Source organism: Diabrotica undecimpunctata, chromosome 6 (genome assembly GCF_040954645.1).
Source record: "Diabrotica undecimpunctata isolate CICGRU chromosome 6, icDiaUnde3, whole genome shotgun sequence".
Lineage (NCBI taxonomy): Eukaryota > Metazoa > Arthropoda > Insecta > Coleoptera > Chrysomelidae > Diabrotica > Diabrotica undecimpunctata.
Window position 1 is genome coordinate 11722829 of NC_092808.1, and position 17781 is coordinate 11740609.

Here is a 17781-nt window from a genome sequence, read left to right on the forward strand (position 1 = left end):
ATACATGTGTTGTAGTAGCTCAAGCAACCAAACATCCAGAAGAATAATAATTAACGATTTAGAACTGCACGGTGTAGACACCTTCATATACCTAGGTTCGCTTTAAACATCTTTGAACATATGTATATTAAGTTTAAAATCATATTCTAAATGCACCTCCATTACAACAACCCGTTTTTTGAATATACAAGTTGTTTCTGTTGAATTAAGAAATTCAGGATAGGGCAAAATGGCAATATAACATTAAAACACACTGAAAACTTTGTTTTCAAAACTTCCACAAAATATATTATAATATTTGATCACTACAGCTGTTTTGGCAGAGTGTCTTTCACTGAACTTGAAAAAGGCACTCTGCCGAAACATCCCAGGAAAAAATTTTAACTATCACCGTTTGGTTCCATTGATGAATAAAATACTGATACTGGAGAAATCATTCCAGGTCACTGGAGGTCAGAGATAGTAGAACTGAAAATTTTGGAAGGAAATAATGCTACTGGAGCTAACAAACTCACGAAAAAATTTTTTAACCGTCTGAGGGGCTACTTCAGCAATGAGGGAGCTGTTCCATGGTAATATAGACATATTTACTAAGAAAATAAGACGTATTGGGAAAGCAGTCATTAAACAATACAGAAATACAGATAATCCAGAATACAATTATTAATACCTGATTTTATGCTTTCTATTTACTAATGGAATATATTCCGCGCTGTATGGAAAAAAAAATAAATAATAAAGTTTTTTTGCCTAAGATTTTGTTTGGCGTAAGTATTCCTCAGTTGCACTGCTGCCTTTTATTTCTTTCATGAAATTATCTATTATAGGGAACCACTTCTAAGTCGGTTTATAAATGTCTTTAGTTTCACAGCCAGATTTGTTTGATTTTTTTATTTTCATAAATCCCTCTTTGTATGTGCTCATAAGGTTTTTTATTTTTTGTTTGAACAGCTACACCAAAATGTTCTTTGCACATTTTACGAACTATCTTGTTTTTGTAATCGATAATAGTAATATTCCAAGGGCATTGGTAATGGCCATACAGCTCAACTAATTTTATAGTCTCTGATTTGGATCATTCGACCATAATTCGATCTGTGTGGAAAGCAAAAAGGTTTACACGACAAGCGATGAATGTTGAATTAATTGTGGTACAAAATGGTGTCACCTGAAATGATTATGGTAGGTGTGCAGTTAATTTGTTGTGCAATTCGGGAAGAAATCGCTAAATCAAACAAAAAGAAAAAAAAACGAAGGTGGTGGACGGACCGTGGATTGTAAGACGAAATATCCATGGTGCATCTTGGTTGTTCAATTTCTAAAGCTCTCTGCAACGGCAACTGTCTCAATTGGTTAGCAAAAAGTTTGCTAAATGTTGCAAACTCCTCTTCGATGTTTGAGCTCGTCAAGATCTCCTTCAACTTAGTTAATGCTCGATTACCTGAACTTGTGTTGAAAATCTCGCGTATATTTCTTTTTTTTTTTCTATTAAGCCTATTTTAGAAGGATTAATTGCAATTTTAGTGATAGTTCTAGTAGCTAGTTGCATAATTGGCTTCGTACAACTGCTACAAATTATATTACTATAGGAACAGTGAATGTTGAAAATGTGGATACTAGTACGATTACTTTAGAATCGTGGAGAAGCGACAGAGGAGCTAGAAATTTAGGCGCAATTACAACACATATGGGAAGTAACAACTATTCGAAAAGAGCTGCAGAAATCCGGGACACTTTTGTGGGCCCCGGTTCAGTGCCGTGGCAAAATGTATTTTTTTAATTAAAAAAATATTATCTAACTACCACGTTTGATTGGCTTTTTCTGCCTCCCATCGTTACTGTTCTCAGAAAACTAACAGTATGTTTAAAACCAAATTAGAACCGGTACATATAAGTCGTCAAGTCCAGAACGACTCTTCATTGATTTCAATACTTTGCTCAATTCAAGATTGTATATTTTTTATTTTATTTTTCAAGCCATTTTCAGACATATCGGGTTTATTCATATGTTGTAGAATTGCTTGTAATGATGCTCGCCTCGCTTGTAGATTGCGATAAAGCTCGATTTGTGGATTCCATATACATCATAGTTTTGATCAGCATAAAAAAATCTTGCCATGTCTGCATCTGGCCATTTTTCAGTCATTTTTTCCCAAAATTACAGCTTGTCACACTAAGAACAACAACTTACACGTTAGAAGTACTCTACTCGGCTTTCGTTACGTTGTGTTTCCGTTCGACGACGTGTTTACACATTCGATTCCAGTCGTTCGATATCGATTCGGCGACAATCGTCCATCAAAAGTCGGTTTATGGTTTGTAAACCATTCAATTTGCTTTCGATTTAATAATCGACCTAAATCGGTCAACCCAGATCGACCAGTGGAAACGCACCTTAAACAGTATACTATAAAGTGAGCCTGTTTTTATTAGTAGAGTGATACTAAAATAAAGTAGAAAACGACGGTCAGGAAAGTCGAGTGGGGGAGTTACTTTACCACCGTGCAATCTTACTCTACTTGAATCTAATCTAGTACTCCACTCGACCAATTACGTTTTTATTTGTAGACCTGCAGAAATAGTTACCCAGTACTTGCCCAGATTACTCGACTGCTAACTTTACTAATGAAAACAAGGCTTTAATAATACATTACTGTTGGTAAGGATATTTCCATCTTTATCTTTTAATTTCGTTATCTTTGTTTTGCCATTTGTTAATTTTCTCCTTAGAACTTTGAGGCTCTTGTTATCTTCAATCGTTTGTTTGACTTTTTACTTTTATGCTTTCGGTAGTCCATCCTAATCAATTTTTGTATTCTTTTACTTAGTAATTATTAAACGACGCAATTATAAATTCTTATATTGGAATATCAAATTCGTTCTATCTTTGAAATGTATATAATTCAAGAAAGGCTTTAAATGTATAACTATTAGAAAACTAATATTTTTGGGCCACTCTGTACATTTATTCATCATAGATCTTAAAGGAGTGTCAAGCTATTTTGACGATTACCTACTTCCTATAAACAATTCGAAATAATTTTGTTTAAAAAGTGAAATATTGCTAGTTAAAAAAATATTGACTAAACCATTCAAATAACCGTTAATCTTTATCAGAGTGAGCCTTAGGGCTTGGTTAAAGAAATTACTCAGTTATGTACACATTACCAGCGGAGGTAATATATAGAGCCTGTGGGCAGAGTGTGGCCATTGCGTGTTAGACTTTTGAAGTAAGAGGGAGCAGATTGAGATGTTGCTGTTTTTTTGTGTAGTGGTCCTCTTGAGATTCTCGAACGGGGAGATTTTTGACTTTGCCGATGAAGATCCTTTAAATTCTGTGTGGCCGCAAGGCGAACGTAAGTACGCAATATTAAATAATAATAAATTATATTTATAGATTTATTAAATTTAGCCATAAATACCAATATATATATATATATATATATATATATATATATATATATATATATATATATATATATATATATATATAAATGTTTTGGATGGGTTGGAGTCAATAAAAGGGCAATTGGTTAACTATTTATTACCTCGAGCTTTCAATTGTGTTTACAATTATTATCAAGAGCTACTAAAAAAGACAAAATATCTTACAAAGTTGAACTAGAAAGAAAAAAAAATCACCAAATAAAATTAGTTTGGTTAATACAAATTGCTGCAAACATATTTCAAAAAGAATTACTATAAAAATGACCTTATCTAATAAATGTTTCTCTGAAATTTTAATATAATTTTGAAAACATTTTTCTTAACACAAAAAAAAAACAATTGAATTTATAAATAAATTAGAAAATTTATTTTATTTTTTTATTTTCTAACTTATTTATAAATTCAATTGTTTTTGTGTTAAGAAAAATGTTTTCAAAATTATATTAAAATTTCAGAGAAACATTTATTAGATAAGGATTATTATTGTAAAATATTTTTACAAAAAGAAAAATAATTATTTTCACCACAGTGACGTGTTGATATCGATTTGCAGATTGATTAAATTATTGTATTGGAGTTCACTAAGATCATTTAATTGGTTAATTTGGTGAAATTTTATGTTTCTCTTGTTATTACTGATATTCAACCAATGAACTAGTTAAATCTTAAATTATCCTCAAAGTTATTACGTAAATAAAAAAATAAATGGAGTGTGGTGTACAGAAAAAAAACTACCTTTCAAATGATGTGCCACTTGACCCCACTTGCTATTTAAAAAAACTGGGAGTTGATGCGGAGCAGTAGTGGGTTACATTAGGTCACATCAATAACATTTTTTACAAAGACAATTTTGCTTTTTCTCGCTAATAATTTTATTCATTAAGATGTACAAAAACCCGATTATTATTTGTCATCTTTTCCTAGTGATTTGGTATTTCTCATTTCTTTCAGTGATTTCTTGATTTGCCGTTTTCCGATTTCCAATTGGAGATCTAATTTGACATTTTTTATTTAATTTTTTTAATTTTTTGTGGATTTTTTTGATAGTATTTTTTCCTTAATTATTGTGGTTTATACTGTAAACCTTTATTTTTCTAATTGTGGTTTTAACCATTTTATTTTCTTCTTTTTCTGGTGCCTCAATTTTTCCGTTTTGGTCATTATTTTAATGGAGACAGTGATTTCCTATATTCAAAAATTTACTCCATCATCAGACACGAACATGTCATGGAACTTCTAAAAATCATACGAACAAGCACAATTTTGCTAAGAATTTCAATTTTGGGCCCTAAAAAGATGCAAAAAAGTTTGTCACTCCTACCCCCGGGCTTCCCCTCTAAAACTGCGATGATGTTGAGTCGATTTGCAGTGCATCAATATTGTATTTGGGTGGACTCATTTCCAGTGATTTTGATTGTACTGGTTGGCTGTCAATTCGATGTAGCGGTTGCGGTCGACACTGTAGGTAAGATTTTGATCTTATCTTATAGTGGTCAGTTCCACACTCCGGTCCTTTTAACACTCTTACGTCTTCGACTTGTATGTGTGTTTCTTGTTTTATGATGATTACATAATCTATAATTGACTTGGTTTTTCTTATTGGTTTGATCCAGGTATACTCATGAAAAAACTGGAAGCAACAAAACTGGAAGCATTTAAGATGTGGCTATATCGGAGAATGCTTAAGATCCCGTGGACTGACCGAGTCACAAATGAGAAGGTCCTCAGAAGAATGAATAAGAACCGAGAGGTACTAACCACCATCAAATCTCGAAGAACATCTTGGTTAAAGAACCTCAGAATCTGATTAAATACAACATATGTGCAGCTTTTCCGCGCTGCTGCAGATAAGATAAAGATTGCCATGATGATCGCCAACATTCGTAACGGATGGGCACATCAAGAAGAATAAGATACTTATGAATATTTTTATGATGGTAGAATCCGTTTAGGATGAATGAAAACATGTTAGGATGTTTCGAAAGAAAAGTAGGTACTAAGGCGAATCTATGGAGCAGTGAATGAAAATGGAGTGTGAAAAATACGATACAACTTCGAACTTGATAGAATATAATAAGATCCAGATATTGTAAAACATACTAAAATAGGACGTCTGAGGTGGTTAGGGCATGTAATGCGTATGGAACAAAATGGCTCAGATAGAAAAACGCTCCTTGATAGATCCATTGGTCAGGAAAAAAGTGGAAGATCCAGAACAAGGTTCCTTGATAACATCGATGAATACAGGAGAAATATCGGAATACGTGCTTGGCCGAGAAAGCCGATGGATAGGGATGACTGGAGAGAAATTCTTGAGGAGGCTACGACCCACGCAGAGTTTAAAGCCAAAGTGATGATAATGAAGAATCCGTTTAGTATTTTCAGAGAGTGCTGTTCGCAGAATTGGATTAAATGTTCCCCATTTTCATTAATTTTTGCATCTCCGTATTTGCCTACGACTTCTTTATTTGGTTTTTTTCCTGTCCAAGCGTTAAAATCTCCCAGCAGTACAGCTGCCATTTATATTTTCTTAGTTCTGATAAGGTTTCTTAGAATATTTGTTTATCTGTTTTTGATGCACTTTCTGATGGCGTATATATTCATTATTATTTATAATATTTATCTTCTTTTTAGAATTATGTGGTTTGTACCTATTGTATGATTTAGAATTGTAATAAGGCCCTGAAAACTGTTTTCCTGTAGCATGTCTAAGTATAAGTTAAAAATTTTGTATATATGCGATTAAGCCATACTTGATTGTAATGAAAATTGCATTTTATAATTGTTATTTTTGACGTTTGACGTTTCAATTTCAACTACGAAAATCGTTTTTCCGGAAAAGATTATTTAAAAATTTTGTCAAAAAGAAAAAGAGTGTATAACCGCTAAAGTTAGAGATTAAGATCTCTTTTCAACAAATTGGTCGGTTATACACCCTTTTTAAAATAATTTTTGTAACTTACTCCAATATAAACACAATTTTTAACTTAGAATTTTGTAACTTTTAATGTAACACATCCTCCAAGATGTGTTCAGCTCATTGAGTTACATGCATTTGGTGGAAGATATCTTTTTGCTTTGTATACAACTAACTTATGATTTATATTTTTTTAGGAATAAAACTGAAAACAACAGAATGTCAGGTTCAAACACAAAATGGTATCAAATATGGCCAGTGCGTCCCATACGCTAGTTGTCTTCTCTCGCAAGGAACACCGAACGGATTTTGTGGTATTCTCCAAACCTGTTGTGTTTGTAAGTATTTTTTCATACACACAAAATTTTTGGTATATATATTTTTACATTTATTGCGATTTACAATTTATTTAATATAATTAATTATATTTAGCAAATAAACTGTAAGAAGAAGCGCTTATTCCAGCTACCACCTATTAAGTATTCTCTGTACGTCTTCTGACACACAAGGTCTGTAGTATTTTAGGGTTAGATGATATACTGCATTACTACTAATTAAACTATATACGAAAAACACTAAACGATTGCTCTTCTTCTGCAATGAAATCTACACAGGAATCTTACCAAAAGACTGGTTAAAAACAGCAAAATACAGAAATCCTGCCTAATCTACGTGAGTGGTTTAATCAATCTTCTTAGTCCCTCTTGCAATTAGTTTAATAATGAAGTAAGGTCCTACAGATCTAATCTTTCTCTTATTCAACACATTGTAGATGCCACTAAGGATCCCGATTTGTTCAAAGTATAATATCAACAAAAATTTGAATATAATCGGCAATTACCAAATGCTAAAAAGTCAGCTTACTGTGATTTTATTACTAATTCCAATAATAAATCTAGAGACTGCACAACCTGATCTACCTCCAGACGAAATAAATCAATTTTTTACTACAATTGGAGGGGATAGAATTACATCTCTTCCCACTATTAATGTCAATGTCCTCTTTAATTATAGAAATTATTTTTTTCCTTGCAAGTCCTTTTTTTCGTCCCGTTGTGGAAGAAGATGTCTCCCAAATAATAAGTTCTAATTGTAGGTACTTTCACGAAATTAATAACAAAATTTTAAAAGAAGCTTACCAAATAGTTTTAACACCCAGCACTCATCTTACTAACTTAATTCTATCAACTGGAGTATTTCCAGAAGTAATAAAATATTCAGAAGTACTACCTATCTACAAAAAAGGTGATTTTTCAAAAACTGACAATTACAGACCCATAAGCATTGTTTCTACTTTTGGGAAAATGATTGAAAAGGTTATCAAATAACAATTGTATTCATACTTTGAGTCAAATAATTACTTTAGCAACTCACAATATGGATTCAGAAGTGCTGGTTCTACTACGAACGCGGTATTTAATGTTGTGAGCGAGGTGATTGTAAGGGCTTGAACGTGGCAATCGCATAGCAATTTCTCTTTGCGAATTGTCGAAGGCTTTTGACTGCGTTTCACACGACATTTTGTTCCACAAATTAAATTAATATGGAACTTAATATGGAACTTATTAAGGTTTTGTCCCCCACATCTGTCACTAAAACAAGAAATTTGTTCAACAGAATTAGGTAAAGATTTGAAGAAGCTGTAAAGACAACTAGCAATCTCACAGCTGCCACGTTTACCTTCAACTTCTGTCCACATAAAGCAATCTCCCTGTTTCGAAAAAACATTATAAATAGTAAAATTGAATGTCCTAAGACATTGTTTATAAGATAATGCTTTATTGGTATAATCACTGGGTACAAGAAGAACTTGCTGAAGGACGAAATTACAACTCACAATTTTTCCATTAGAGTTTTCTGCCATCTGTTTTCGTGATCTTTTTTCATCTCGAGCTCTGTCTTTTGCTACTAAATGTGCTTGATATTGAGTTTACAGGGCGGTCTCGTCATTTTTAGGGGTATTATAAGCCATAAAAATGCGGCACTGATCTTTTCTTGGACGGTAAAATCCAAAGTTGTATTCTTCACTGAAGACTTTTCTATAAATAGAAACACTAGCAACTTCTTGATTTTTCTCAGCGCATTCTTTTTCATACATCGAGTACATTAAAGTTATATTTAAATCAGAAGATAAATATTTTCGCTCTGTTTTCTCACAGCAGTAATTTGGCATTACTGGGAACTTCTCAATGTGTCATCTTACAGTTTCTAATGTTTCGGGTCGTGTGACCTTCTTTACATGCTTACCCCTTTTGTCGTCTAAACTTGTATTTTCATTCGTTCTATACTGCATGGCAATATCTATGACCCCTTTTTTAATTCTAAGTGTGTTAACAAACATTGTTTTACACACCTGAATTCTTTTAGTATTTTGTGGTAAGAAAAACGTTATCGTATTGTTACGTCTTGAGTTTTCCTTAGTGTGCCATTTTTTTGTTGTCTTTTCGGTATTGCCGTGGATAAAATCCATTTTTCTTTCATACGATTCGAGTCCATAGTATCTTCTAAAAACCATCAGACTCTTCTCGTGCGAGATCTTTTCACTACATTTTCGTCTACAGCTAATTGGACACGGATCTTTCATTGCAACTCCTGGTATATGTTTACCCGTAGCAGAAATACACATTTGGCCTTGTTGCCTTTTTAGCTTAGCAACACTCCTTTTCCATGTTTGTGGATTACGCATTCTTTTTCTCGATCTGTCTGTTTTTACTGGCGTTTCTTCCATACCATCTAATTGGATAGATGTTGTTGATGTAAAGTTTATTAGGTCAGTATCGCTATCAGAAGATTCACTTGATGAACATATCAACATAATGACTCATTGCTTTAATGCAGAAGGTATTTTGGTTCCAAATTATACTGACTGGAATATATTATTGCCTTTTGTAAGTCAAATTGACAGGAACATATTTTGTTTCATTCAATTTGACAACGCCATCGCCTGGTCCATATATTAATTTGTCTAACAGAGGTTTGTAATTTGAGTGCTGCTTTCTCGTGTTTTTTCCGACTGCTAAAATGCATATGTCGACTGCAAATGTTGCAATTGTGTTGTGGAACTGCAGCTCTAAATCTTCTTAATTATGTACATATATGCTTCCTCATGTTTGTGGAAGATTGAGATATTTTTGAAGTTTTCCAGTGGCACTTGCTATATCAGTGGATACAATTGCCCAGTCATTCGCAAGAGTATGCATAAACACGAATAAAAAACTGAATTCAAAAATAATTGTCACCTTCACCTCGTAAATTCATAATAACGTTACTTTTCTTACAACAGAATAAAATAATAAGTGATTACAGTCAAATATTTTAGCAGTCTTTATAATTCCAGATGTCCCAATGGACAATACTTTTTTATGTCTACTATAAAATAAATTCGTCTGTAATAATTTATATGCGTTTTGAAATGCAAACACAAAAGATGCGTGTAGTCGTAAAATATTTATGAAGCACTCAAATACGCATTTAGAACCTTCCTAATATTGCATTTTATGGTAGCTAACTGTATTTTGATCTTGCTTTGTTAAGACTAATTGTTGAAAAGTGTGTATTTAGGAAATTGAGAAATAGAAAAGAATTTTTCAATTAAAATTGATGTCATTCAACTATTGCTAAATCAGGAAGCAGCTGAAAAAACAGTTAACAAATAGGTACAAAACAAATTTGAAGAAATATTTATATTAATTAATAATATTTTATATAAACGGGCCGCGACGTAAAAATATGATGACACTAATAATGTGTTTTGGACGCGTGGCTCAGATCGGCATCATAATTCGTTGTTTAGTGATCACCAACGCCGATTAGAGTCGAGAGAGATTTTAACACATTGGCTGCCACCATAAGACTGTTAGGTAAGTTCCCCAGGTGCCAAACTGAAAAATTCTTACAAAACAATATTTATTCATACAACTGGTTAATAATACAAAGTAAGTTTACATTCTTACAATTTTTTTTGTAAAATGGTAAACAACTTATTGCGTTTTAGTCAAACATGTCACACAATAAAATTTTTCGCAAACATTTCTAAATGTAGAAACAAGTTTGGGTTTCTTTTGAGCTTCTTTACTGCCTTTTGTTGCAACTATTTCAGTGTAACATTGGTGACAACGTTTTCGCTTCTTCCTATTGTTTGTAGTTTTGGCGTCAATTGTAACAAGCATATGCTTTACAGTAGTAATAGCTTCAGGCATCGGACTGTAATTGACTAAACTAAAGATTAGCATTTCCCGAAATGAGATATCTTGCTGTTTTGGTGTGTTGAAGGAATTATATATTAATAAACTATTGATGACAGCCGTATTCAATAAAACTTCAATTGCAACTTAATGGTACCAGCGAACAGTTTTTCTGAGAGGTGAAAAATACCTTGCGAGTTGATCTGAGACATCAACACCATCTTTTCCTTTGTTTTAGTGTATAATTGCTTCAGGTTTAATTATAACTACATCATCTTTCTGATGTTTACCTGTCTCTTTCATGTCGATTCCATGTCTGGTCGTCAAGAAGAAGACATCACGTTTATCGTGCCATTTGCCTGTTACAATGCCATCACGATGTTCCTTTCCAATCATCTCTCCTTTTTTTAATTTTGCGGAAAGTATATATTCTGGAATATATTTTCTGTTTTTACGTAGTGTCCCTAATAAGTGACTATTAGCATCCAATAATTGTTTTGTTAAAGAAACAGATGTGTACTTATTATCGGTTATTACAACTCTTCCTTTTTGTAAATAGTCTTTTGGTCTTTTGGTAAATCTAGTACAATTTTTCCCAATAAATCCTGCCCTTTATTAACCATTTTGCTGGTATGCATAATCATTTTTAGAGTGTAAGCTGTAGGATTGCATAATTTAAACAGCTTCAAGCCATAGCGGTGACGCTTTGAAGGTATATATTGTTTGCAAAGTATTCTTCTTCAAAAGGAAATCATACTTTCATCAACAACTAGTATTGAGCCAGGATTACATTGTTGGGCAAAACATAATTGTGTCATTTCAAATAATTTTCTTGTTTTATGGTAACGATCGTTTTGTAAAACAGCCGTGTTATCAGCAAAATGTAAGAATCTCAAAAGAAACTGAAATCTGTTTCTGGTCATTACAAAAGAAATAAAAGTAAAATTATACAATGGTGACTTACTCCAATAATCAGCAATTTTGGGAAGCTTGACAATTCCCATATACATGACACAACCCAAAAATTTTAAAATTTCTACTTTATTGGTAGGTTTCCATGCATGAATTCTAGATGATCTGCTGTAACGTTGTGCATTTTTTACTTGCGCAGCATTTGTGTTAGTCTCCTCTACAATAAGTTGTAAAATTTCATCATCGATACGTAAATAAGTAGTCAACTTCGTACCCTTCATCGTCATTATTTTGCTGGTCGTTAGATTCTACCGATTGTTGTGCATTTTCACCCAATAAGCATGAATCTCTGTTACATTCATCTCCTTTATGAGATTCTTCTTCGTCACTCGGGTTGTATTGTGAACCAGATAACAAAAATTCATCAGAATCCTCCTCCTCTAACAATTGGAGCAACTCCTCCGCTGTCAACTTTTTATTTTTATTTGGCATACGCTGCGTTTTACTTGTACTTAGTAAATTATTCATGACCTGAAAGACAAATTCCAATTAAAAAAAGTAAATTTACTATCACCGTTTTTCATTAATTAAATGTAAGCAAAAACATTTGAGGTTATGTAAAATAAATACTGTAATATTTTGTTTATCCTTACAAATAATCCAGCAACAAGATTTTAAAACGAATAAACTGCACATCATCATGCAACCTCTTCTGTCTACTGCTGGACATAGGTCTCTCCCATTTTTCGCCACTCTTCACGTGGCGAAACTACATATACTTACTTCATATATTTCAAATTCGCCAAAAAACTGCTAATTCCATAGAAAAATTTGATAATGAATGCCACTAATCGTTTCTAAAACGCCTTATTCGCTGTCGTTACAAGCTACCTTAGAGCGACATTATCGCGCCTAACCAAGAATATAAACAAGCTATGGGTTTCTAGTGTGCCACAGTAAAACTATCTGTGACTGTTGAAACTGTTATAATAATTCTGTAAGTTAAATACGCACTGGTGATCCTAATGGCACAATTGTAATCTGTTAGTTAGGATCGGCGGTGATCCTTGTGGCAGCCAATGTGTTAAACTCTTTTATAAGAAATACAGGTGCTAAGGAGGTGCAATACCTGTCTGCTGTTAGATAATATAACGCATTTAATGCAACAACATGAACAAAATATCAATCTAGGTACCTGGATGGAATATTTATTATGACAAATAAGTATAAAGTTTTTATTATAATAATAGTGACTGGTTACAATATGAACTACTTGTATACTCGCTTGTATAATTGACATGTAGTATCAACCCCTAACACTAAAAAGATCTCATATAGAATTTTAATACCTAAGACAAGGAAAGAGAGGGAGCGCATAATCGTATGGAATTGACTGAAGCCTAAATTGGTACCAACCGGCACCAGGAAAGTTGTCAGGTCATATTTTATTTCTTCAGTAGATTGAGAATAATGGATATATATCAATAAATAGTTTTTTTTAAATTTATAATTGAACACTGACATAATGATCACTTTTTGAACATAATTTTATCATTACATTATTTTTTAGTAGATCGATATAGTGTTTCAGTAAATCAGTAAATTGAAGTTGAAATCCGTAGATCTACTGAAAAATCAGTAGACCTGGTAACCCTGCGAAAGGTAGTAATGGGCAACGTACACTCACAAAACATGCACCTGATGTCATGCACGTCACATGCAATGAATATTACCTGTTCTCTCTTTTTCTTAAGTGTAATACCAACAAAAATACGAATTAAGGACCATTAGCTCGATATAATAAATTCCTAATTTTATGTATCACTTTAAAGCGCAAAGACTAAGGAGACAGTGACCAGAAGATCTGGTTAGATGAAACAAGGCACATGCCGGCAACAACCACAATATATCATCATCAACCAGTTTATTTAATACTCAGAATGTGACTTAGTAGATTGTAACAGTTCAATAAAAAAAAGGTTTGAGGAACGCATATGTTCCACAGTCAGTGGCAAACCTAGAATTTTCCTGGTGGGGGTTGGTTGGGCACTGATTTTTTTTTATGCTACCTCCATTTTGAGTCCTTAAAATTTGGGTTTTAGTTTAATTTAAAGTACTAAAGATACCAGTGCCAAAGATTCAGGTATCTGTTATCCTGCCTACCAACTAAAACCACCCTCTCCTACTTGTGCGCAGTTAACTGTCGCACGTACCGTACTCCGAAAGTGGGATGGCCGCTGTAAGGCTGACGACATTTTTGGAACACTCCTTCTCTTATCTAGATCTTATCTCTGTCGTTGGTCCGGCTGGTGTTTCTCTTCTTCTTCTTTCTTTTTAATTACTGTTCGGATGTAATTGTGAACAGTATTCTATCCATCCTTACTTTTCGTCATCTTCACGATTATCTCTCTCACAGTCACAGGGTTCATACCTATTTTTCTATACATTCTGTTTCTCTCCACTGTACATCTATTATTACATTCGAGCATTGTGTGAGTAACAATGTCAGAGTAATATAGGCATTTATCTGTATCTGTCTTTCTGAACCTATGAAGATACGCCCTAAAACAGACAATCTACCCAATTCCTTAGGCTCGGGATCATCATCTTGGTCCACTGGGCAACATATTCCGTGTTGTTCCACTCTTCTTGCCATTTTTCCGTAGATATTTTCCTTTCTTCTTTTTTATGGCTGTTGTCAAGTGCTCCCTTCTCTCATAGATATGTCTCCTTTCTACTGCTAACACTTTCAGGGAACACAACCTGTGATAGTCCACAAGGCCTCCGCAGATACAGTCCTGTAGGCGCATGCTACTCGCAATAGACTCGTTCTGTTTACTCTTATCATGAGCATCATATTAGGTATCTATATCTAAATATAATGAAAAATATTAATTTAAATCCTAAATTGTATTTTAAATACTAATTTGTAAACAAATTAAATTTATAATAAAATGTCCAAATGGCGCTGCTTTAGAGCCATATGGTTTATTACCTCTTCTTCATCTATTTGAATGTCCTGATGGATAAACATCAAAGCTAAACCATTTAGTCTCTCTTGGCTAATACGATTTCTTAAATAAGTCTTTAGTACTTTTAGCGATGAAAATAACCTTTCACATTTTTGTATTGTGTGTGAAAGAAAAGTTACATATTCCTACTATTCTTTATATATTTTTTAACTTTTTACGTCCTGTTAACCCTTAAATCCCCCCTGGGTGCGCCACTGTCAAAACTAGACGCAACGAGCTTCAGGTTATGCAGTTACGAGTGACACATTTGTAAAAAATATTTGCATTTAAATATTTTCGTAACGTAAACTACCTCAACAAACATTATAGTTTGTTTTATTTTAATGACATTGACCATTTAAATTGAGAACAATTTCTAATTTCATATTTAAAAGAAAATTATTCTAAAATAATTAACTGCCATTGTGATTCGTCCAAATCAAAACCAATTATAAATCGATAACACCCAAATATTGCTATTAGTCTTTTAAATTTAGGACAGGTTTTTCACTCGCCTTATCAGTAAAACTAGTTTTAAATTCTTACATTTTTATTGGTGAATCAATACTTTTGGGAACAACTTGTCATACCACTAACGAATCGCTTGTAAATGTATTGTTTTTTGTAGGTGTGTCAGTAAAGCTGAAATATTATTTGATAAAACGGTAAACCAGTAGAAAACGAACGTGCCTTCAACACTTGATCCTTATTTTTACTTTAAAATGTGGACATTGATTAAAAGCAATTTAACTATTTTACTTAAGATTAAGTTTAAGTTATACAAAAGCTGCAACTGATTTTTTTTTCTTATAAAAGGTATATCTACGGGTTAAAAACAAAATATATAAAGAAAAATATGCACGTTCGAATACTTTGACGTAAAAGATTTGAATATTATTTTTCCTTTTAAATAAAAAAGTGTAAAATGAATAAGGTACTTTAAATGACAAAAAAATATTCTGTATACTCTTTTTGAGGGGCATATTGTAAGCTACAATTGTTGGTATTGCTTGTCAAATTTAACGTGATACTTGGCCGATTTGAAATTAGGCTCCACCCACGATGCGCATTCGACCACAACACAATTCGTCCTTATTATTTCTTGGACCTTCGAAGTGCAAGGTACTTGTATAGTCTGCGACAAAGTTTAAAGTTACTGTGTGTTGAAGAAATATTGTATTACAATAGATTTGACTTTTTAAATAATTATTGTTAAGTATTTTAAATTATAAACATGGATTGTCATTCAAAATTAGAAGGCAAAGTCTTGTCTGGACAAACGAGGGAGGTAATAGCAAATGTAATTATTTTTATGCAGAGAGAAGCGATGCAAAATCCACATGTTAAAGATTTTAAAAAAGTTCAAGAGCGTGCTTCCTTAGCAACGGGAGTAAGTATAGCCACTATAAAACGGATCTCTTGTGAAATGAAAAATATAGAAGAAGGTGCTTCTACATCATTTTCGATGCCTAACAAAAGAATGAAATCTGTCCCAAAATTCAACTTGGGCGATTTTGACAAAGGTTTACTTCGGCGTATAATAATAAATTATTATGTCACGGAAAAACGAGTTCCTACATTGCGACATACAACAAAAAAAATTAATGAAGACAATATTTATACAGGGTCGCATGAAACTTTGAGAAAAGTGATGAGAGATATGGGATTTCGATGGAAGAAAGCGAAGAATAACAGGAAAATCCTATTGGAAAAACCCGATATACAAGTGCTCCGGAGAAAGTTTCTCAGAAATATTAAACAATATAGGGAAGAAAATCGGCCCATAATTTACATGGATGAAACTTATATTCATTCCTCTCATACCCATGACAGATACTGGGGAGACAATACCACCGAAGGTTTGCACAAGCCAGTGTCCAAAGGGCAAAGGCTGATTATTGTTCACGCCGGCGGCCAAATGGGGTTCATAAAAAACGCATGTTTGACATTTAAATCTGATACGAAGTCTGAAGATTATCATAGCGAAATGAACTATAATAATTATAGAAAATGGATTCATGAAAAACTTATTTCTAATATACCAGCCCGTAATGTATTGGTTATAGACAATGCATCATACCACAATGTCCAAGAGCAAAAATGTCCCACTATGGGGTGTAGAAAAGACGAAATGAAGGAACGGTTAAGACAAACATCAGACGAAATAATAAAAGCAGAATTATATAATATAATAAGCTAAATAATTCTTCTTCTTATGGTGCCGTGCACCTATAGTGCGTTGGCGAATTATCTTAAGGTCAGACGTCTGTCTTTTGCGGCATGCAAAAGTTCGCCAGTGTTAGTTACGCCTGTCCAGTTCTTTATATTTCGCAGCCACGACATTTGTTTGCGACCTACTCCTCTCTTGCCCTCAATCTTTCCTTGGATAATTAGTTGAGGGATTGCGTATTTTTCCCCTCTCAGAATGTGGCCCAGGTATCCAATCTTTCGTGCCTTGATCAAGCTAAATAATTAGCTAAATCTAATAAAAATTCACAAACTCAGAAATAAAACTTATGAAATAGATCAAATTATGAACAATATAGGTCACTCTGTCTTAAGACTACCTCCCTACCACCCCGACTTAAATCCAATTGAGTTAGTGTGGGCTGCTCTAAAACAATATGTGGCAAATAAAAATGTAGATTTTAAATTTATAAATGTTGAAACATATTGTGATGAGTTTTTCTGCAAATTTTCCCAAGATGAATGGAAAAAATATTGCGAGCATGCTATTTCTTATGAGCGTTATTATATCGAAAAGGAGCCAGCTCTAGACTTAATTGTAGACGATTTAATATTGTATTTGCAGAAAGATAGTGACACTGATAGTGTGGATTCTCTAGAAAATAGTAGTTCGGAGACAGAAGACGAATATTAATTTAAATCGTGTCTTTTGTGGTGAGTTATAAATTAAATTATCTCAAGTGTTTTGTGTAGTCAAGTAATTTGTATCTAAAAGTAGTATTAGACATGAGACTAATCAGTGAGTTTGAGCGCCAGCGGCACCGAAACACCTTTCTGAAGGACGCGTAAACAATTTACTGTAACGCAAATGTAAAGCTTTCATCTTTGCCAATATTCCTCTTATAAAATTACAGAACGAGACATTTATAGAAGTGTTCGAAAAAACTGCCACTTCAACATGACTGAATGGTCAATATTAATGAGTCAAATAAAATATAATTATTAGAAGAAATTTTTTACCAAGTAACAAAAACAAAATATTTTGTATTTTGAGAAAAATTTCCGAAGGAAAAATTGAAACGTCAAAATAACATACAATATAGACGTATCATAGAAGTTCCAT

The 17781-nt window shown here is 33.1% G+C and overlaps 1 protein-coding gene across 1 annotated transcript in view; it reads left to right on the plus strand.

Annotated features, from left to right (window-relative positions):
• Window positions 1-3194: 3194 nt before the first annotated feature.
• LOC140444744 (uncharacterized) overlaps window positions 3195-17781 on the plus strand; it is a 29211-nt gene continuing 14624 nt past the window's right edge. The window contains exons 1-2 of the mRNA XM_072536506.1: window positions 3195-3356; window positions 6562-6702. Coding sequence (XP_072392607.1) covers window positions 3251-3356; window positions 6562-6702 — 247 coding nt within the window. The 5' untranslated portion in view covers window positions 3195-3250. The remainder of the gene's footprint in view (window positions 3357-6561; window positions 6703-17781) is intronic.